Source organism: Haliotis cracherodii, unplaced genomic scaffold (assembly GCF_022045235.1).
Source record: "Haliotis cracherodii isolate W230 unplaced genomic scaffold, xgHalCrac1.p SCAF_15, whole genome shotgun sequence".
Classification (NCBI taxonomy): domain Eukaryota; kingdom Metazoa; phylum Mollusca; class Gastropoda; order Lepetellida; family Haliotidae; genus Haliotis; species Haliotis cracherodii.
The window spans coordinates 924,535-941,210 of record NW_027266270.1 but is presented as its reverse complement, the minus strand read 5'-3'; the positions used below and the strand labels follow the sequence as shown (position 1 = coordinate 941,210).

General features: G+C 42.4%; 2 protein-coding genes across 3 annotated transcripts in view; one reads left to right on the top strand and one right to left on the bottom strand.

The window, feature by feature from the left end:
• LOC139462156 (nuclear pore membrane glycoprotein 210-like) overlaps nt 1-10,776 on the bottom strand; it is a 57,923-nt gene extending 47,147 nt beyond the window's left edge. Inside the window, exons 1-4 of one of the 2 annotated variants that reach the window (XM_071243678.1) lie at nt 10,565-10,776; nt 8,662-8,798; nt 1,920-2,051; nt 1,031-1,130 (exon numbers count right to left, since the gene is read on the bottom strand). In XM_071243678.1, coding sequence (XP_071099779.1) covers nt 1,031-1,130; nt 1,920-2,051; nt 8,662-8,798; nt 10,565-10,776 — 581 coding nt within the window. The remainder of the gene's footprint in view (nt 1-1,030; nt 1,131-1,919; nt 2,052-8,661; nt 8,799-10,564) is intronic. The other variant, XM_071243679.1, reaches the window with a different exon arrangement.
• Nucleotides 10,777-14,159: 3,383 nt separating this feature from the next.
• LOC139462155 (adapter molecule Crk-like) overlaps nt 14,160-16,676 on the top strand; it is a 29,430-nt gene continuing 26,913 nt past the window's right edge. Inside the window, exon 1 of the mRNA XM_071243677.1 lies at nt 14,160-14,320. Within this exon, the coding sequence (XP_071099778.1) occupies nt 14,286-14,320 (35 nt within the window). The 5' untranslated portion in view covers nt 14,160-14,285. The remainder of the gene's footprint in view (nt 14,321-16,676) is intronic.

Sequence of the window (16,676 nt, the reverse complement as noted above, 5' to 3'; positions counted from 1 at the left end):
GTACCGGAGTATATTGTGGGCTGTATTTCAAGTAGGGTGAACTAAACGTAGTGAGTACTGGAGTATATTGTGGGCTGTATTTCAAGTAGTATGAACTAAACGTGGTGAGTACCGGAGTATATTGTGGGCCGTATTTCAAGTAGTATGAACTAAAAGTGGTGAGTACCAGAGTATATTGTGGGCTGTATTTCAAGTTGTGTGAACTAAACGTGGTGAGTACCGGAGTATATTGTGGGCCGTATTTCAAGTAGTATGAACTAAACGTGGTGAGTACCGGAGTATATTGTGGGCTGTATTTCAAGTGGTATGAACTAAACGTGGTGAGTACCGGAGTATATTGTGGGCTGTATTTCAAGTAGGGTGAGCTAAACGTGGTGAGTACCGGAGTATATTGTGGGCCGTATTTCAAGTTGTGTGAACTAAACGTGGTGAGTACCGGAGTATATTGTGGGCTGTATTTCAAGTAGGGTGAACTAAACGTAGTGAGTACTGGAGTATATTGTGGGCTGTATTTCAAGTAGTATGAACTAAACGTGGTGAGTACCGGAGTATATTGTGGGCCGTATTTCAAGTAGTATGAACTAAAAGTGGTGAGTACCAGAGTATATTGTGGGCTGTATTTCAAGTTGTGTGAACTAAACGTGGTGAGTACCGGAGTATATTGTGGGCCGTATTTCAAGTAGTATGAACTAAACGTGGTGAGTACCGGAGTATATTGTGGGCTGTATTTCAAGTGGTATGAACTAAACGTGGTGAGTACCGGAGTATATTGTGGGCTGTATTTCAAGTAGGGTGAGCTAAACGTGGTGAGTACCGGAGTATATTGTGGGCTGTATTTCAAGTCGTGTGAACTAAACGTGGTGAGTACCGGAGTATATTGTGGGCTGTATTTCAAGTAGGGTGAGCTAAACGTGGTCAGAACCGGAGTATATTGTGGGCTGTATTCCAAGTCGTGTGAACTAAACGTGGTGAGTACCGGAGTATATTGTGGGCTGTATTTCAAGTAGGGTGAACTAAAAGTGGTGAGTACCGGAGAATATTGTGGGCGTCGATGACATCATGGCCTGTCTCGGTGTCCGACACCAGGCTCCACTCAAAGGACAGTCCTTCCAGGCTGGAGAAAATATTGCCTGGAAGAAGGAGAAAATTACTGAGATGTACGCTATGAGAGGTCAGCTTAAAGTTGATACAATGGAGACTGTATTCACAAGATGATGTACATCATAAGTTGTAGCGGGATCATGAAGGGTACATGGGGTTTTATGCGTCATGTGTCAGGTTTTATACCACGAGCCGGAGGCTACTATGAATTTATCTTTCCGACATGTTTTAATCAATGACATTGTCAAATAATTCAAATAATTTCCAAATTGATAGAAAACAGCTGCTCAATTGAGCTGAGGTTAACTTGTGCTATGTCATGTGACTTCCAATGGCTCGGAAACAACGTGCAGATTTTTGCTTTGAAGCGGGGTGAAAATGATTTATTCTGTCTCTTAGAAATGAACGTGCAGCCTGTAGTGCCTATGGCGGGGTATAAGAGATTTATACCCTTCTGAGAAATTTATAACCCTCCATGGCAGGTTACATCAGAATTTTACCAAGATTACGTCGACCAATCAGATCTCATCATTCTGACATGGAGGTATGACAACTGTTTTGTCCAATTCCAATAATATCACAATACCATGTTTTTATGAGTAACCATACAATCATATGTCAGCAAAATTCCCCAAAGGTATCGCCATATTGGGCATCAAGTTTCAACTACCTGTATAAGCGTGTGGTTAAGACAATCAAATGTGGTCATGGTGGCAGTGGTCCAATTCCAACAAACAAACATAGCAGCCTAATTACTGTCACGATGAATTAGGATTTTGAAAGATGGGTTGTTTGAGACAACCATGTTTGTTACTCACCCTCACTGTCGTAACCCCGGGCAACCAGTTCTTCCGGAGAGTCTTCAAGGTACAGGAGTCTGGTTGTTGTGTCAATCACAAGTTTCGTGATTTCACTGACAATCACATTGCATCGCAGGATTTCACCGGTCACTGAAAACATCAAGAGAAGCATTAGTGAATGTTCAACATCACTGTGAACATTGTTGCTTAACACTGAGCAATATTCCAGCAACTAGATGGTGCCAGAGATATGGATAAGCTGTGTGTTTGTGTATAATACCCCCCAAAAATATTCAAAACCCAATTACTTTCAATTAACTTGTGTACAGAAATGCATGCACCAAATGAAAAAGTCAAATGAATAAAAACGCCACGTGTAAATACCCATTGAATCTTTTACAGCATGTACAACGAAGCTAAATTCCGAAACACAATTATGACTATGAGCTAATTTACTTCCCGAGTCAAGCCTTATATATATATACATCCAAAACATTATTTCATTTTTTTTAAATCTCAAAATGTTTACTTATCTTGGGAAAAACCCAATAGAGTGATGAATAGATGAGTGAAAAAATATTTGTCACCCAATAAAAAATGTAATAACCCAATCAAAATAGAAACCTTCAAGTAAAAACTCAATTGCTCAAAAAGTTTTCTGGAGCTCTGTGGTGCCCTGTAAATACTGGGTCAGACAAGGCAATCCAGTGATTGATATTATGTGCAAAGATCCAGTGAGTGAGTGAGTGAGTATAGTTTTACACCACTCTGAGCAATATTCGAGCACTATCAGGGCAGGGGACACCAGAAATGGGCTTCACACAATTTACTGATGTGGGAAATCGAACCCGGATCTTATGTGTGATGAGAGAACACTTTAAACACTAGGCTACCCCACCGCCCCTAGTGACTATCCAAGCCTTGGGGGTAAGAAGACACACAATGAACCAAGGCACCAAGGTTGACCTTCCGATCCACTGAGTCCCCTCTCAGGGCGCATGGGATGCTGGGGACCTTTCCTAACCTTGGGGGTAAGAAGACACACAATGAACCAAGGCACCGGGGTCCACTGAGTCCCTTCACAGCCTGCATGGGATGCTGGGGACCTTTCCTAACCTTGGGGGTAAGAAGACACACAATGACCAAGGCACCGAGGTCCACTGAGTCCCTTCACAGCCTACATGGGATGGGAGGGACCTTTCCTAACCCAGACTCCCGACTGAGGTCAGTTTGGTGGCCAGGTTAACAGACGTGGACACAACAGGTTAACAATGTGGAGCTTGGTTACAAGTGGATTAACCAATCACAATAGAATTTAAACATAAACTTTGACTCAGTTTCTATTGATCTTTCTGCCACAAATGTATGGCCACACATACTGTAAAGCCCAATTCTGTCTCGAAAGTTCTGCCAACAAGATCCATATCGGACAAGAGAATCTTAAACATCCACTGAAAATGCTGACAGAAGTCTTGGCCAGTGGACAGAGCTACACACAAACTATTTTGGCACAGGCAGTCAGTGTCAGGTTTTGTTTCAGCTTGCTTACAGTCTGAACATGTGCAGCACTGGACACCACGTACTGCTTCCTCCCTACACACTGGGCGTGGACACAACTGGACACCACGTACTGCTTCCTCCCTACACACTGGGCATGGACACAACAACTGGACACCACGTACTGCTTCCTCCCTACAAACTGGGCATGGACACAACAACTGGACACCACATAATGCTTCCTCCCTACAAACTGGGCGTGGACACAACAACTGGACACCACGTACTGCTTCCTCCCTACACACTGGGCGTGGACATCAACAACTAGACACCACGTACTGCTTCCTCCCTACACACTGGGCATGGACACAACAACTGGACACCACGTACTGCTTCCTCCCTACACACTGGGCGTGGACACAACAACTGGACACCACGTACTGCTTCCTCCCTACACACTGGGCATGGACACAACAACTGGACACCACGTACTGCTTCCTCCCTACACACTGGGCGTGGACACAACAACTGGACACCACGTACTGCTTCCTCACTACAAACTGGGCATGGACACAACAACTGGACATCACATAATGCTTCCTCCGTACAAACTGGGCGTGGACACAACAACTGTACACCACGTACCGCTTCCTCCCTACAAACTGGGCGTGGACACAACAACTGGACACCACGTACTGCTTCCTCCCTACAAACTGGGCATGGACACAACATCTGGACACCACATACTGCTTCCTCCCTACACACTGGGCGTGGACACAACAACTGGACACCACGTACTGCTTCCTCCCTACACACTGGGCGTGGACACAACAACTAGACACCACGTACTGCTTCCTCCCTACAAGTGGGGCGTGGACACAACAACTGGACACCACATACTGCTTCCTCCCTACAAACTGAGCATGGACACAACAACTGGACATCACATAATGCTTCCTCCGTACAAACTGGGCGTGGACACAACAACTGGACACCACGTACTGCTTCCTCCCTACAAACTGGGCATGGACACAACAACTGGACATCACATAATGCTTCCTCCGTACAAACTGGGCGTGGTCACAACAACTGGACACCACGTACTGCTTCCTCCCTACAAACTGAGCGTGGACACAACAACTGGACACCACGTACTGCTTCCTCCCTACAAACTGGGCGTGGACACAACATCTGGACACCACATACTGCTTCCTCCCTACACACTGGGCGTGGACACAACAACTGGACACCACGTACTGCTTCCTCCCTACAAACTGGGCATGGACACAACAACTGGACACCACGTACTGCTTCCTCCCTACAAACTGGGCGTGGACACAACAACTGGACATCACATAATGCTTCCTCCGTACACACTGGGCGTGGACACAACAACTGGACACCACGTACTGCTTCCTCCCTACACACTGGGCGTGGACACAACAACTGGACACCACGTACTGCTTCCTCCCTACAAACTGGGCATGGACACAACAACTGGACACCACGTACTGCTTCTTCCCTACGCACTGGGCGTGGACACAACAACTGGACACCACGTACTGCTTCCTCCCTACAAACTGGGCGTGGACACAACAACTGGACTCCACGTACTGCTTCCTCCCTACAAACTGGGCGTGGACACAACAACTGGACACCACATACTACTTCCTCCCTACAAACGGGGCGTGGACACAACTGGACACCACGTACTGCTTCCTCCCTACAAGTGGGGCGTGGACACAACAACTGTACACCACGTACTGCTTCCTCCCTACAAGTGGGGCGTGGACACAACAACTGGACACCACATACTGCTTCCTCCCTACAAACTGGACGTGGACACAACAACTGGACACCACGTACTGCTTCCTCCCTACAAACTGGGCGTGGACACAACAACTGGACACCATGTACTGCTTCCTCCCTACACACTGGGCGTGGACACAACAACTGGACACCATGTACTGCTTCCTCCCTACACACTGGGCGTGGACACAACTGGACACCACGTACTGCTTCCTCCCTACACACTGGGCATGGACACAACAACTGGACACCACGTACTGCTTCCTCCCTACAAACTGGGCGTGGACACAACAACTGGAGACCATGTACTGCTTCCTCCCTACACACTGGGCGTGGACACAACAACTGGACACCACGTACTGCTTCCTCCCTACACACTGGGCATGGACACAACAACTGGACACCACGTACTGCTTCCTCCCTACAAACTGGGCGTGGACACAACAACTGGACACAACGTACTGCTTCCTCCCTACACACTGGGCGTGGACACAACAACTGGACACAACGTACTGCTTCCTCCCTACACACTGGGCGTGGACACAACAACTGGACACCACGTACTGCTTCCTCCCTACACACTGGGCGTGGACACAACAACTGGACACAACGTACTGCTTCCTCCCTACACACTGGGCGTGGACACAACAACTGGACACAGCAAGACCCACAGAGATCATCACAGCCAGGTCAATGATGGCCAAGTAATACCATGTACTACTAAAGTTTTACTAACATTTGATTTTCTTTACTTAATTGATAGGTTTTGTGTTGAAAACAATAAAAACCCTCTAACTAGCAATGGATTGTTTTACAAAATCCAAATCATTATTTGAAGGAGCTCATCCTCCTTACACATGTAAACCTCAGAGACAATACATGAATTATTCCTGAACGACAGGAAATCTACTGTGGGGGGTATCTCAAATGTGTAACATGTGTTTCAGGGAAGTTTAGTCAGGAGAGTGGGAGGTATAACAAAACTGAAGCGTGGACAGTCAGAGTACAAAGACATTAAACATGTTCATCAAACCAGGGAAATATCCCAGTTATGTCCATAAAATCATTTCTGAACAACAGGAAATCTACTGTGGGGGGCATCTCAAAAGTGTAACTGTTCAACTGATACTGAGCAACAGATGTCAAGGGTCAAGGGGTCCCTGTCACAACCATACTGTTACAACCCTGAAGATTAAATGATCCCGAGATTTAAATACTATAAAGCACAAAAAAAGAAGTCTCAAAGATCATATTTTTCTCCAGGAAGTAAATCGTAAAGTCCTCTGCTTGAACTCAGGTGAGCTAACAGTGCAGAGAGACTGACTGACAAATGTGAGTAACGCCATGGTTACTGTTTGCTTATCTTGCATGTCTCTACACGTTCCTGGACAATCATTATTGAAATCTGTAAATCAACATTTGTACTGTTTGTTCAGGCTGATAAGAAAATGGGGAAAATCCATAAAGTACAGACTTTTGTCAAACCCGTTGCCTTCTTCACAACATAAATGATCATTTCCACAGCACTTTTATTTTCAGTATGGCTTAATAGCCACTGAAATAAAACAAAATAAACATGTCTAATGCTGCCTTGTTTCAAAGTGCCCCCCTCCCTAGGTTACATAATGCAGTATGATCGACAGATGGGCTCCAGCTGACAGTTACCAGTTTCCATGGTAACAGTAGGCTACCAACTACTGGTCAGCTGCTGATGGGCCTCTCAGGGGAGGGAGGAAGAGAGAGAGAGACATGACTTCAAACATGTCTAAACCTACTTTGTCTTCCATCCACAATAAATGCTGATAATTGACCAAACATGGTGACAGGCTAGAGTGTCCAGTGGGGTCTAAGCTACGGTTTTTCAATTTTGATATTTACTGCCCATGACAACATATTCTTTTTGGTGACACCAACTATTACACTGTTATGGTTGAATCAAGGTCAAAATTCACAACATCACAAAAAATGGAACCCACTACTAACTACACCAATGGCAAATTTCACTGTTTCCACAACGTCCAATTTACAGCCATTAATGGGTTTCTAGATATGACCTCTTTGGTGGCCATTTTTAAAATCAGATTTGTATTCTGTGAACAATGTTTTTAGAAACTACAGCCAAGTTCATTTCTACAAAGTTCCAGCTCCCGTGGCCTTGCAGTTACACAGATGTCGAACACAATATTACAGCAATGTGGATACAATTGGATCAAAAATCAAAACATGCAAAAACAATTTTTTATAATTACATGCTATAAACAAACCTGCATTACACATGCAGAAATGGCAGAGTGACGTCTATAAACAGGATAAATGACATTTTCATTATGGCCACCATGTTTGAAAGCAGTTCAGAATTCTGTGACCACTTCTTTGAGACAACTTAGCGAGGATCATTCGTACAAAGTTTCATCTTTATGCACCTTGTAGTTTCAGGGATGTCAAAATGCAATTTTGTCAATGTTTGTTTAAGGTGAGGTCAAATGGGGTTTAACGTTGTGTCCAAGATTATTGCACTTATATAGCGACGTGTGTGTGTGTGTGTGTGTGTGCGTGCGTGTGCGTGTGCGTTAGTCCGGACTGATGCTGATTTATAGTGCAAGCTCACTGAGATACCATGCCGCAGTTTCACATGAATACCCCACTCAGACACAGTATACTGACTCGGAGCGACCAGTCCTTGTTTTAGCCCCTTAATGCCGAGCGCCACAACAAGTACCATCTTCTAACGTCTTTTGTGGTCAATGTTTGTATTAAGGAATCACCTGGTCATAGTGCACTGACATGACAGTGTTTGCCATGAAGCATGGAAGTCAAGCAGTCCTTGTCAGACTTAAGCAGTCCACAGGTTCAATCATATACACAAAGAAACACCTCCTTTACCCTCCACAAGCAAAAAACAAACAAGGTACGAAATGATCTCCAGGAACCCATGCTTGTTGTATGAGGCGACTAACAGGATCAGGTGGTCAGGCTCGCAGATTTTGTTGATGCATGTAATTGTGTCCCAATTTTGTAGATTGATACTCATGATGTCAATCACTGGATTGTCTTGTCTGGACTTGATTATTTACAGACCACCATCACAGAGCGAGAATATTTCTTAGTGTAGTGTTAAACGACAAACAAATGAACAAAAATCAGAAATCTAGTGACTGAATTACCAATTCTAGCCTCAAATTCCAACTTGTCAAATATAGTTTAGGAAAATAGCATGTTCATGTGCCTCAGAAAAGAGTGAGTGAGTGAGTATAATTTTTATGACGCTTTAAGCAATATTTTACCAATATCACAGTGTGATACACCAGACATGGGCTCCACACATTGTACCCACTTCAGGAATCGAACCCAGGTCTTCTGAGTGACAAGCAAATGCTTTAACCACTAGGCTACCCGACCTCTCCTCTCACAAAAGAGAGACTAGATAATCAGAGTGAGTTTGTGATAAATGTACCTTTGTTTTCAGCGAGGACCACTGTTGTCATCTGGTGGGATGTTTTGGATGTGGCCGACACAAGTGCCTTGTTGCAGCACTCTCCATCTGTGCTGTTGAGGAGCTGAATCTGGGCAACTTCTTGTCTTGTTGAACGCCTGAAGAAAATACAAATACCCACTAGTCCTGTAGTCCTTGTCAAACTGCCCAATAGTTAAGGTTTCCTGTGAGCAGCCACTCGTCTGTTAGTCCGGAGACTCAGTCTCATGAAAATCTGAAAGAACTACGTGTTTTCTCCCAAACTTTAAATACCTCCACACTTGTCGGAAATGAGCTGTGGGCTAGTTAGATTTAACTCATGGTGTACATCCCTGCTCTACCTCTACGCTTTGCTAGAGGGTCGCTGATTAGACATTTTAATATCGATATATCAATGATATTGCAATGCAGTGTTATATCAATTAATAATAAAATGAATTATCTGTATGTGTATACATACAAAAACCTTCTTAGTCGACAAGCCTGAACTGGTCTCTTTGCATCAGTTAATGTAGATTCTAGTGTTAATATATGGAGTATTTTTAGTTTAGTGAACTAGAACAAAGAAACTTTCACTAAACCCAGGATTGGAACTACCGGGCAGCTGCTGAAGTCACAGACTGTAGAGTTCATCTTGGAGCCATGTACCCTACTCCACTTAGTGGAACATGCATCATTTGGTATGGATACATGACTTCATGACTGAACAAAGTACCATGTTTGTCATCTAAAGGGTGAATGACTGGCACTTTTAGAAGATCAGTTTAGATCATCACATGATATTGAAAATACTAGATACTGTGTCTAAAGTTCTATACTGATACTGTCATTACAGACTCACATATTCTGTGAGGGCACTGGTGTCCATGTTGTCACTTTACCAAAGTTAACTTCATAAATAGTTTTCTTCCACTGAATATAATTGATGCTTGTGTCCTTGTGATTTCTTCCCATAGATAGCGGGTCTCAATTGACTGTTAGAGGTTTACTAAACCTGATATAAAAACCGGGGACGGAAACTAGCACTAGCCCACAAGGCCAAGCAGGCATCAATTATGTTGATGTTAAAGGTATCCTGAAAGAAAACATTTTGGTCAGTATTGTATTGATGTGTGTTATCACTATTTGGACCAGTAGACATTCTTGTTATGGATAAGGTATATAATTGGTCAACACAACACAGATACGTAACTTCCCATATCAGGTGTATCATCCCTATTGAGTTTAGTTCATAAAAAGATCAGAAATGTGAAGATACAACCGACACACACTATGTACTATAATACCATTATCAACTTGGACATGATTGACTTGATTGTGACTTGATTATGACATGGGAAATAAAATGTTTGTTACTTGACAACCACTGGGGCAATAGCTTTACTTTATTGACAAAAAATGCTTATAGCTGCTAGTAGGACTAGGATGAGTGCGTTTTTATACAGGGAGCGGAACCCATGGAATATGAAGATATGTTAGGTCGGTGTACAGTGACACCACTATTTGCTCTGATTATTTGACGTTTTTTAGCTGTTTCAAAGAATTATCATTTTCCAAATTGGGAGACATTGGTAGTGTGTTGAACCTGGTAAAGGTACGCATAAGACGAGTAGAAATTGCTTAAACAAGTCAACTGTTTAAAAAAACATTCAAATTTGGCTACAAATACAAAGCTGAATTGAAATTAGTAACTGATGATGGATGATGCATTATTGTCAAACATAACTAATCACTTATTATGACGTAAGACAGCCATATAGGACACTTCAGTTGCCATTTTCTCATCACTTTACATTTTCAGTTGTGGACCGACAACGTTTTCAATGTGAGTAAGCTGGATGCAGTTTCATTTTGGTGTGATCGAAATCCGAACAATTAATCTTACCATCGATAACAACTGGCTCCCTGTGCCTCTTCGGGAGAAAACTCCACTTCTAACGTAAAATTGGCGATTACTGAACTATAATAAGGAAGCAGAACTTTCGGTGCATTTAACTTGGCTGACTGAGAAGAGTCAATTAAAAGTACGATTAGCAAAGCCAACAAAAATAAAACAAAAGGTGTAGAAGTTGCCGCCATTTTCCCTTTGGCAGCCATGTGAGTGACTCTCAAACCAAAGTGTTTTTCTTCTATGCAATGCTAGTTCCCCTAAATGACGCTTGAAGGATAACACTACAATTAATGCATATTCATTCACAACTAATTTAACACGTAAGTTAATAGACTAGATCTTTAACGTTGCATCTAATGTTTTGACTCATGATTGATATGAGTCATAGGATATATTTTTCTACGGTCGATTGTTTTGCCACAAGATTTCGAGTTTTCGCGATGAACAGATTATTTACTCACACTGACGTGTGACATGAAACATCAACATGTTATCACGATACACAGAGCTTGGCCTATTCTGGTTAATTAAGGGCGTCAAGAATCAAAATATTTTAAGGAAATAGCACCACTGAATTTGTTGCTGTTGTACAGAATTAAGGTACAGCATAAATTATAATACTTCCGTATCAAACGACGTGGAATTAGATTTTGGGCGCAATTCTCTGTGATCGCTTGCAATGTATGTTTTATTTTACCAAAGGGACCCAACCGTTTAATAACGCCTTAGATTGTTAATTTGTTAGTGAGTGGGTGAACTGCGAAACAATAATAAAATAAATATATGGACAATTATGAGGTGAGGCGAGGTGAAATGCGGTTTAACGTCGCGTCCAAGATTATTGCACTTATATAGCGACGTGCATGTACGTGTGTGTGTTTGTGTGGCTGCTTGTACTAGTCCGGACTGATGCCGATTTATAGTGCTAGCACACTGAGATACCATGCCGCAGTTTAACATGAATACCCCACTCAGACACACTATACTGACTCCGAGCCGACCAGTCCTTGTTTTAGCCCCTTCATGCCGAGCGCCAGACAGGGTAACAACAAGTACCATCTTTTTAACGTCTTTTGGTATGACGCGGTCGGGGATCGAACCCCGGACCTTCCGCTCTCCGGGCGGACGCTCTACCACTAGACCACGGAGGCGGTCGGACAATTATGAAATGGAAATTGAAAGTATAAATTCAAAATCAACACTAATTTCCATCAAGTGAGTGAGTGAGTGAGTGAGTGAGTGAGTGAGTGAGTGAGTGAGTGAGTGAGTGAGTGAGTGAGTGAGTGAGTGAGTGAGTGAGTGAGTGAGTGAGTGAGTGAGTGAGTGAGTGAGTGAGTGAGTGAGTGAGTGAGTGAGTGAGTGAGTGAGTGAGTGAGTGAGTGAGTGAGTGAGTGAGTGAGTGAGTGAGTGAGTGAGTGAGTGAGTGAGTGAGTGAGTGAGTGAGTGAGTGAGTGAGTGAGTGAGTGAGTGAGTGAGTGAGTGAGTGAGTGAGTGAGTGAGTGAGTGAGTGAGTGAGTGAGTGAGTGAGTGAGTGAGTGAGTGAGTGAGTGAGTGAGTGAGTGAGTGAGTGAGTGAGTGAGTGAGTGAGTGAGTGAGTGAGTGAGTGAGTGAGTGAGTGAGTGAGTGAGTGAGTGAGTGAGTGAGTGAGTGAGTGAGTGAGTGAGTGAGTGAGTGAGTGAGTGAGTGAGTGAGTGAGTGAGTGAGTGAGTGAGTGAGTTGGCCCGGAACATATAACGAGTGAGTGGGTGTTGTTTTATGCCACCATCAGCAATTTTCGGTTGCATAACTAAAATGCACTTATTTCGAACCATAAAACACGCGAGGCCTCCTAGGCCCAGTCGTCTATGATACAGCCATGCACTGTGCAGAGTTACGTCCCTTATGTGATGCAGGCTCCTGTGATAACGGGCTCAGCTCCCAGGCGTTAAACCCAACCCACTAGTAAATGTTCTACCTCCGACTCCCCAACGTATAAAGCTGACTTGTTTGATAGGCATTACTTACAAGTTGACGGGGGACAAGGTATGGATAACAACTTCCATAAAATTGTGTCTACCTTGTATAAAACGGGGTTTCACATTTTTACAACATACCAGATAAATAGTGTGTTTTTAATCTGTAGAGCCGTAACGGGTCGGGTGGTTCTAACTGTCGGGTAAGTCTGCTCCCGATTACATATGTAACAGTTTGTATATCGAGATATGGCGTAGCGATTATGCAACAAACATTCCAATACGCATGACTGGTTGAGCCCGCGCCCAGTGCTGCTGTCAGTGCTGATGGAGCGTGTGGCTTGGAGTTGATTGACGGGAGAAGAGTCCCGTTCGACAGGTAATTACTTAATCAGTGTCCACTCACGCAGGAAGGTGTTCCGAGGTGTTCTGAGTGGGTGTGAGTGGGAATGTTGTGCAGGTAGCGGAGTTGGCATGCTGGGGATCCATCGATACACGTCGTCAAGTATATGTGCTTAAGCCACGACAAAGATACATATCCCATCACAAGAGTCATGGAGAAATACATGTGTTATATCAAGATACATTGTCAATACAGGTGTTATATCAAGATACATTGTCAATACAGGTGTTATATCAAGATACATTGTCAATACAGGTGTTTATACCAAGACAAATACCACATAGGTGTTTACACCAAGACACATTGTCAGATACAATACAGATGGTCAATAGACGTGTTTATACCAAGACACATGGCTGTTTATATTCAATTAAAGGCACACACACATGTGTTTATGTGTCTGTGTAAACATATATATTGCAAACTATACAAGCTGATCCGTATAATTTAGATAACACGTAGGTGTTTATTTAAGAAATGAATTTTACATTATGGTGGTTTACTGGAGTATGAACGTTTTAACCGTGCAAGATTAAATCGTGTAAACATATACTCATAATTATAGTAACCCCTCTCAACAAACACGCATATATCTAGGGGTGACACAAACTATTAGCATGTGTATATATAAACTATAAAAGCAGAATTCGTATCATTTGGGTACATTTGTATACGTGAGTGTAATCCGGGGTCTGTGTACTTGTGATTGTGATGTGAACCAGCTCTCCCCGCGGCATGTATGCTGTTGGGGTTATCTGTATCCTTTGTAGATACACCTGCAGAAATATGCGTAATCCTTGGTGTATTGTTCATGCAAGACAAGTTTAATTTCCCCAAGTAGTTATCGACTCAAGGAATTATCGACTGTCTTTTGTTTGCCAAACTAACGCTATGGCCGAGTGACCAAGAATTTAATTACGAAGTGTGAGGCATTAGGAAACTAAAAGACAATATTTTAAAGCTTGAGGTGTTTATTACCTCATTAAGGGCTCTTTTAATCACTCACGAATAAGACTTTTGCGAACTGTGAAAACAATCACCTGCCACGGGATTTCAACATTTAATTGAAAGGGATTAGTGTTTACTTGTGTTGCTGTTAGGATGATAGGCCAGGTCCCATCACTACTTCCTCGGCGAACCTGTTTATATTATATCGTATCTTCACCTCTCGGCTCCATCGAGCACCTGTCGCCAAGGGAAGTAACTCGTATGTATGACCCAGCAGGGATTCCATAGGAAGCCGTAACTTGTCGCAGAAGTTGTCGTCCACTAGTCGCCATATTTATCGATCTAAACTTCCTGGAAAGAATTTACATCAATGTGAAGACTACTATTGACAGTTTTGTCTCTTGATGACACTATGGCGGCAGATTTTGATCCGCACGACAAACTAAGGTTGGTATTTTGGGGTTTAAAGGGGATGATCGCCTGTGAAAATCGGACAGAAATGGCGGAGATGAGCTCGTTAGTCTGGGGTTATTCGTAGAAGTTGAGATAACAAGTTCAAAATGAAGACGAATCGTGTCTGGTGTGAAATGACAGTATCAGTTTACATTGTCGTGAGTCACGAGCGTCCAACTTGCTTATTACATGCGTCCGAACACCACACAAACGGGACGACCTGGTCCAACAATAACGTCCTATGTGTCACTCTGAACTCCACCAAGTTGAGGATATATCGGACAAACCAGTAGCCCACGAACTTACTGCTCGCTACAACACTACATATGTAACACCGGCAAATGGAAAATATATTAATGTAATAAGTAAAGCTCGGTGTTTGCTCCATATAGAAGATGGATGTATTCATGGGTCTAGTTTGTAACTCAGAGTATATTTGGACCCCTCTTGCCTGGGACATAAACATGTTGTGTTAGGGAGGCATCAGGCTTACTCTGTCAGAGATGTTACCACATACTGGGTAACTGTTGGAAAATATGTTGTGATTGTATTCGGAAGTTGTTTTGATGACATTACATCATATAAATGACGTTCCTATGTTGTCAGATAGTGTGTTGGTATTAATATAATGCAGGGTTAGAAATTAACAATTTTTGTCCACTAGTCCTTATAATGATAACATGTAGCAAAATCCTTAAAATGGGCCAAATTCTAATAGTCCTGAGGATACCTTTACTATTGGGCAGTTTGGTAAGGACTACAGGACTAGTGCCAATTTCTAACGCTGTAATGACAGTTTGGGTGCCCTGTACTTGGCCCTAGATCTACTTCTGCACAGATAAGTTGCAACTGCCTACATACTATGGTGGAGATAAAGTAGACACAATTTATGGATGACAACTTCTTTAATTTGTTATCCATAAATTGTGTCTACTTTGTCATCTGTCAACTTCTAAGTAGTGCCTATCAAACAATTTATGGTGGATTGTGGTCTGAACACTGAGGTTGTAAATTAGGCATTTTCAACAAATTTTCAGTTAAGAAATAAAAAATTTCATATTTAAAATCATCACAACAATAGGTACTTGGACCCATGTGTTGTAATTATGGAAATACACAATGCATATATAATATAACTGATTATTGTTGGGTTATGAACTGATAATCACTACTGTTCTGTGATGAAATCCAAATTGATTTATATTGCCAGATATGAGATACTACTTAGAACATACAGAGGTCGGTATTAAAACGCAGGACTTCGTGGACCTGTTAGTTGGTTAGTCACATGTGATATATATCGTTTAATGACAATAAGAATCAAACTCCATGGTTACACTACAAGTTGCTAAATGTTGGCATTTCTTCCTGACAATGCATGCACTTCATCTGACTTTTATCTGTTTGTGTAAAGATAAAGCTTCTGTCAACTTCAGTGTATTCATGACAAGGTCATTTTATGTGTGTATCTGTGGGTAGTTTTGCCAGGGTTCTGGTAAAACAGTTCACAAACAGACATTTTGTACTCAACTCGAGACCTAGAGCGGGTCGGGTAATTGGGGAACAGTTACCCCCGTAAAGCATGAGGTCTCGTCCCAGACCAACCGTGCACAGTGCTCAGGTCACAAATCAGGCAAAACTAAGTAACATTGGTCGCGGATAGTGGGCCAGTGGGTAAACATGTTTGGCAGCTTGACACTTGAGAGTTTGTTGGGCTTCTATTCTGACCCACACTGAAGCACATGTTAAATGAGGTGTCTCCTGGCAAGTCACTTTGCTCCAAGTTTGACTTTGTTGACCCAGCACTGAATGGGTACCCGGTAGGATGAGATGGTAATGTGACAGTTTACCTTCACAATGAAAATCAACACTGATCCATTGCTAAGGGTATTATTATTATTATTATTATTATATCCATACAACCATGATATCCATGTTCCATCGCCATGTTAAAACATGTATCACTGTTATGAGTCATTGGTTTTAAACATCATGATTCTTTTTCCTGAAACTTGTAATACAGATGATTCATTGAATCATGAATATGAGTGACTCTTATTTTGAGAATTTTTTGTGTAGAGTGACATCTCTTTTGTTCCTGAATGTGTCAACATTACTGATACAAAAGTGTCACACCACACTATATATGGTTGTCTTTCTTTTCTTTGCATTTATGTAACCTACATTCTTTGATTTTATTAGTAGGTCTACTTTTTGTGTGTGTACAGCTGTCAAAATCTTTGCTGTGGCTGATGCCTTCACTTCAGATTTTCTACCTTACGGAGTAGTTATGAGCAGCAATGTGACCAAATCACATAATTATATTAATTTTGCAATTTCATCATGACTA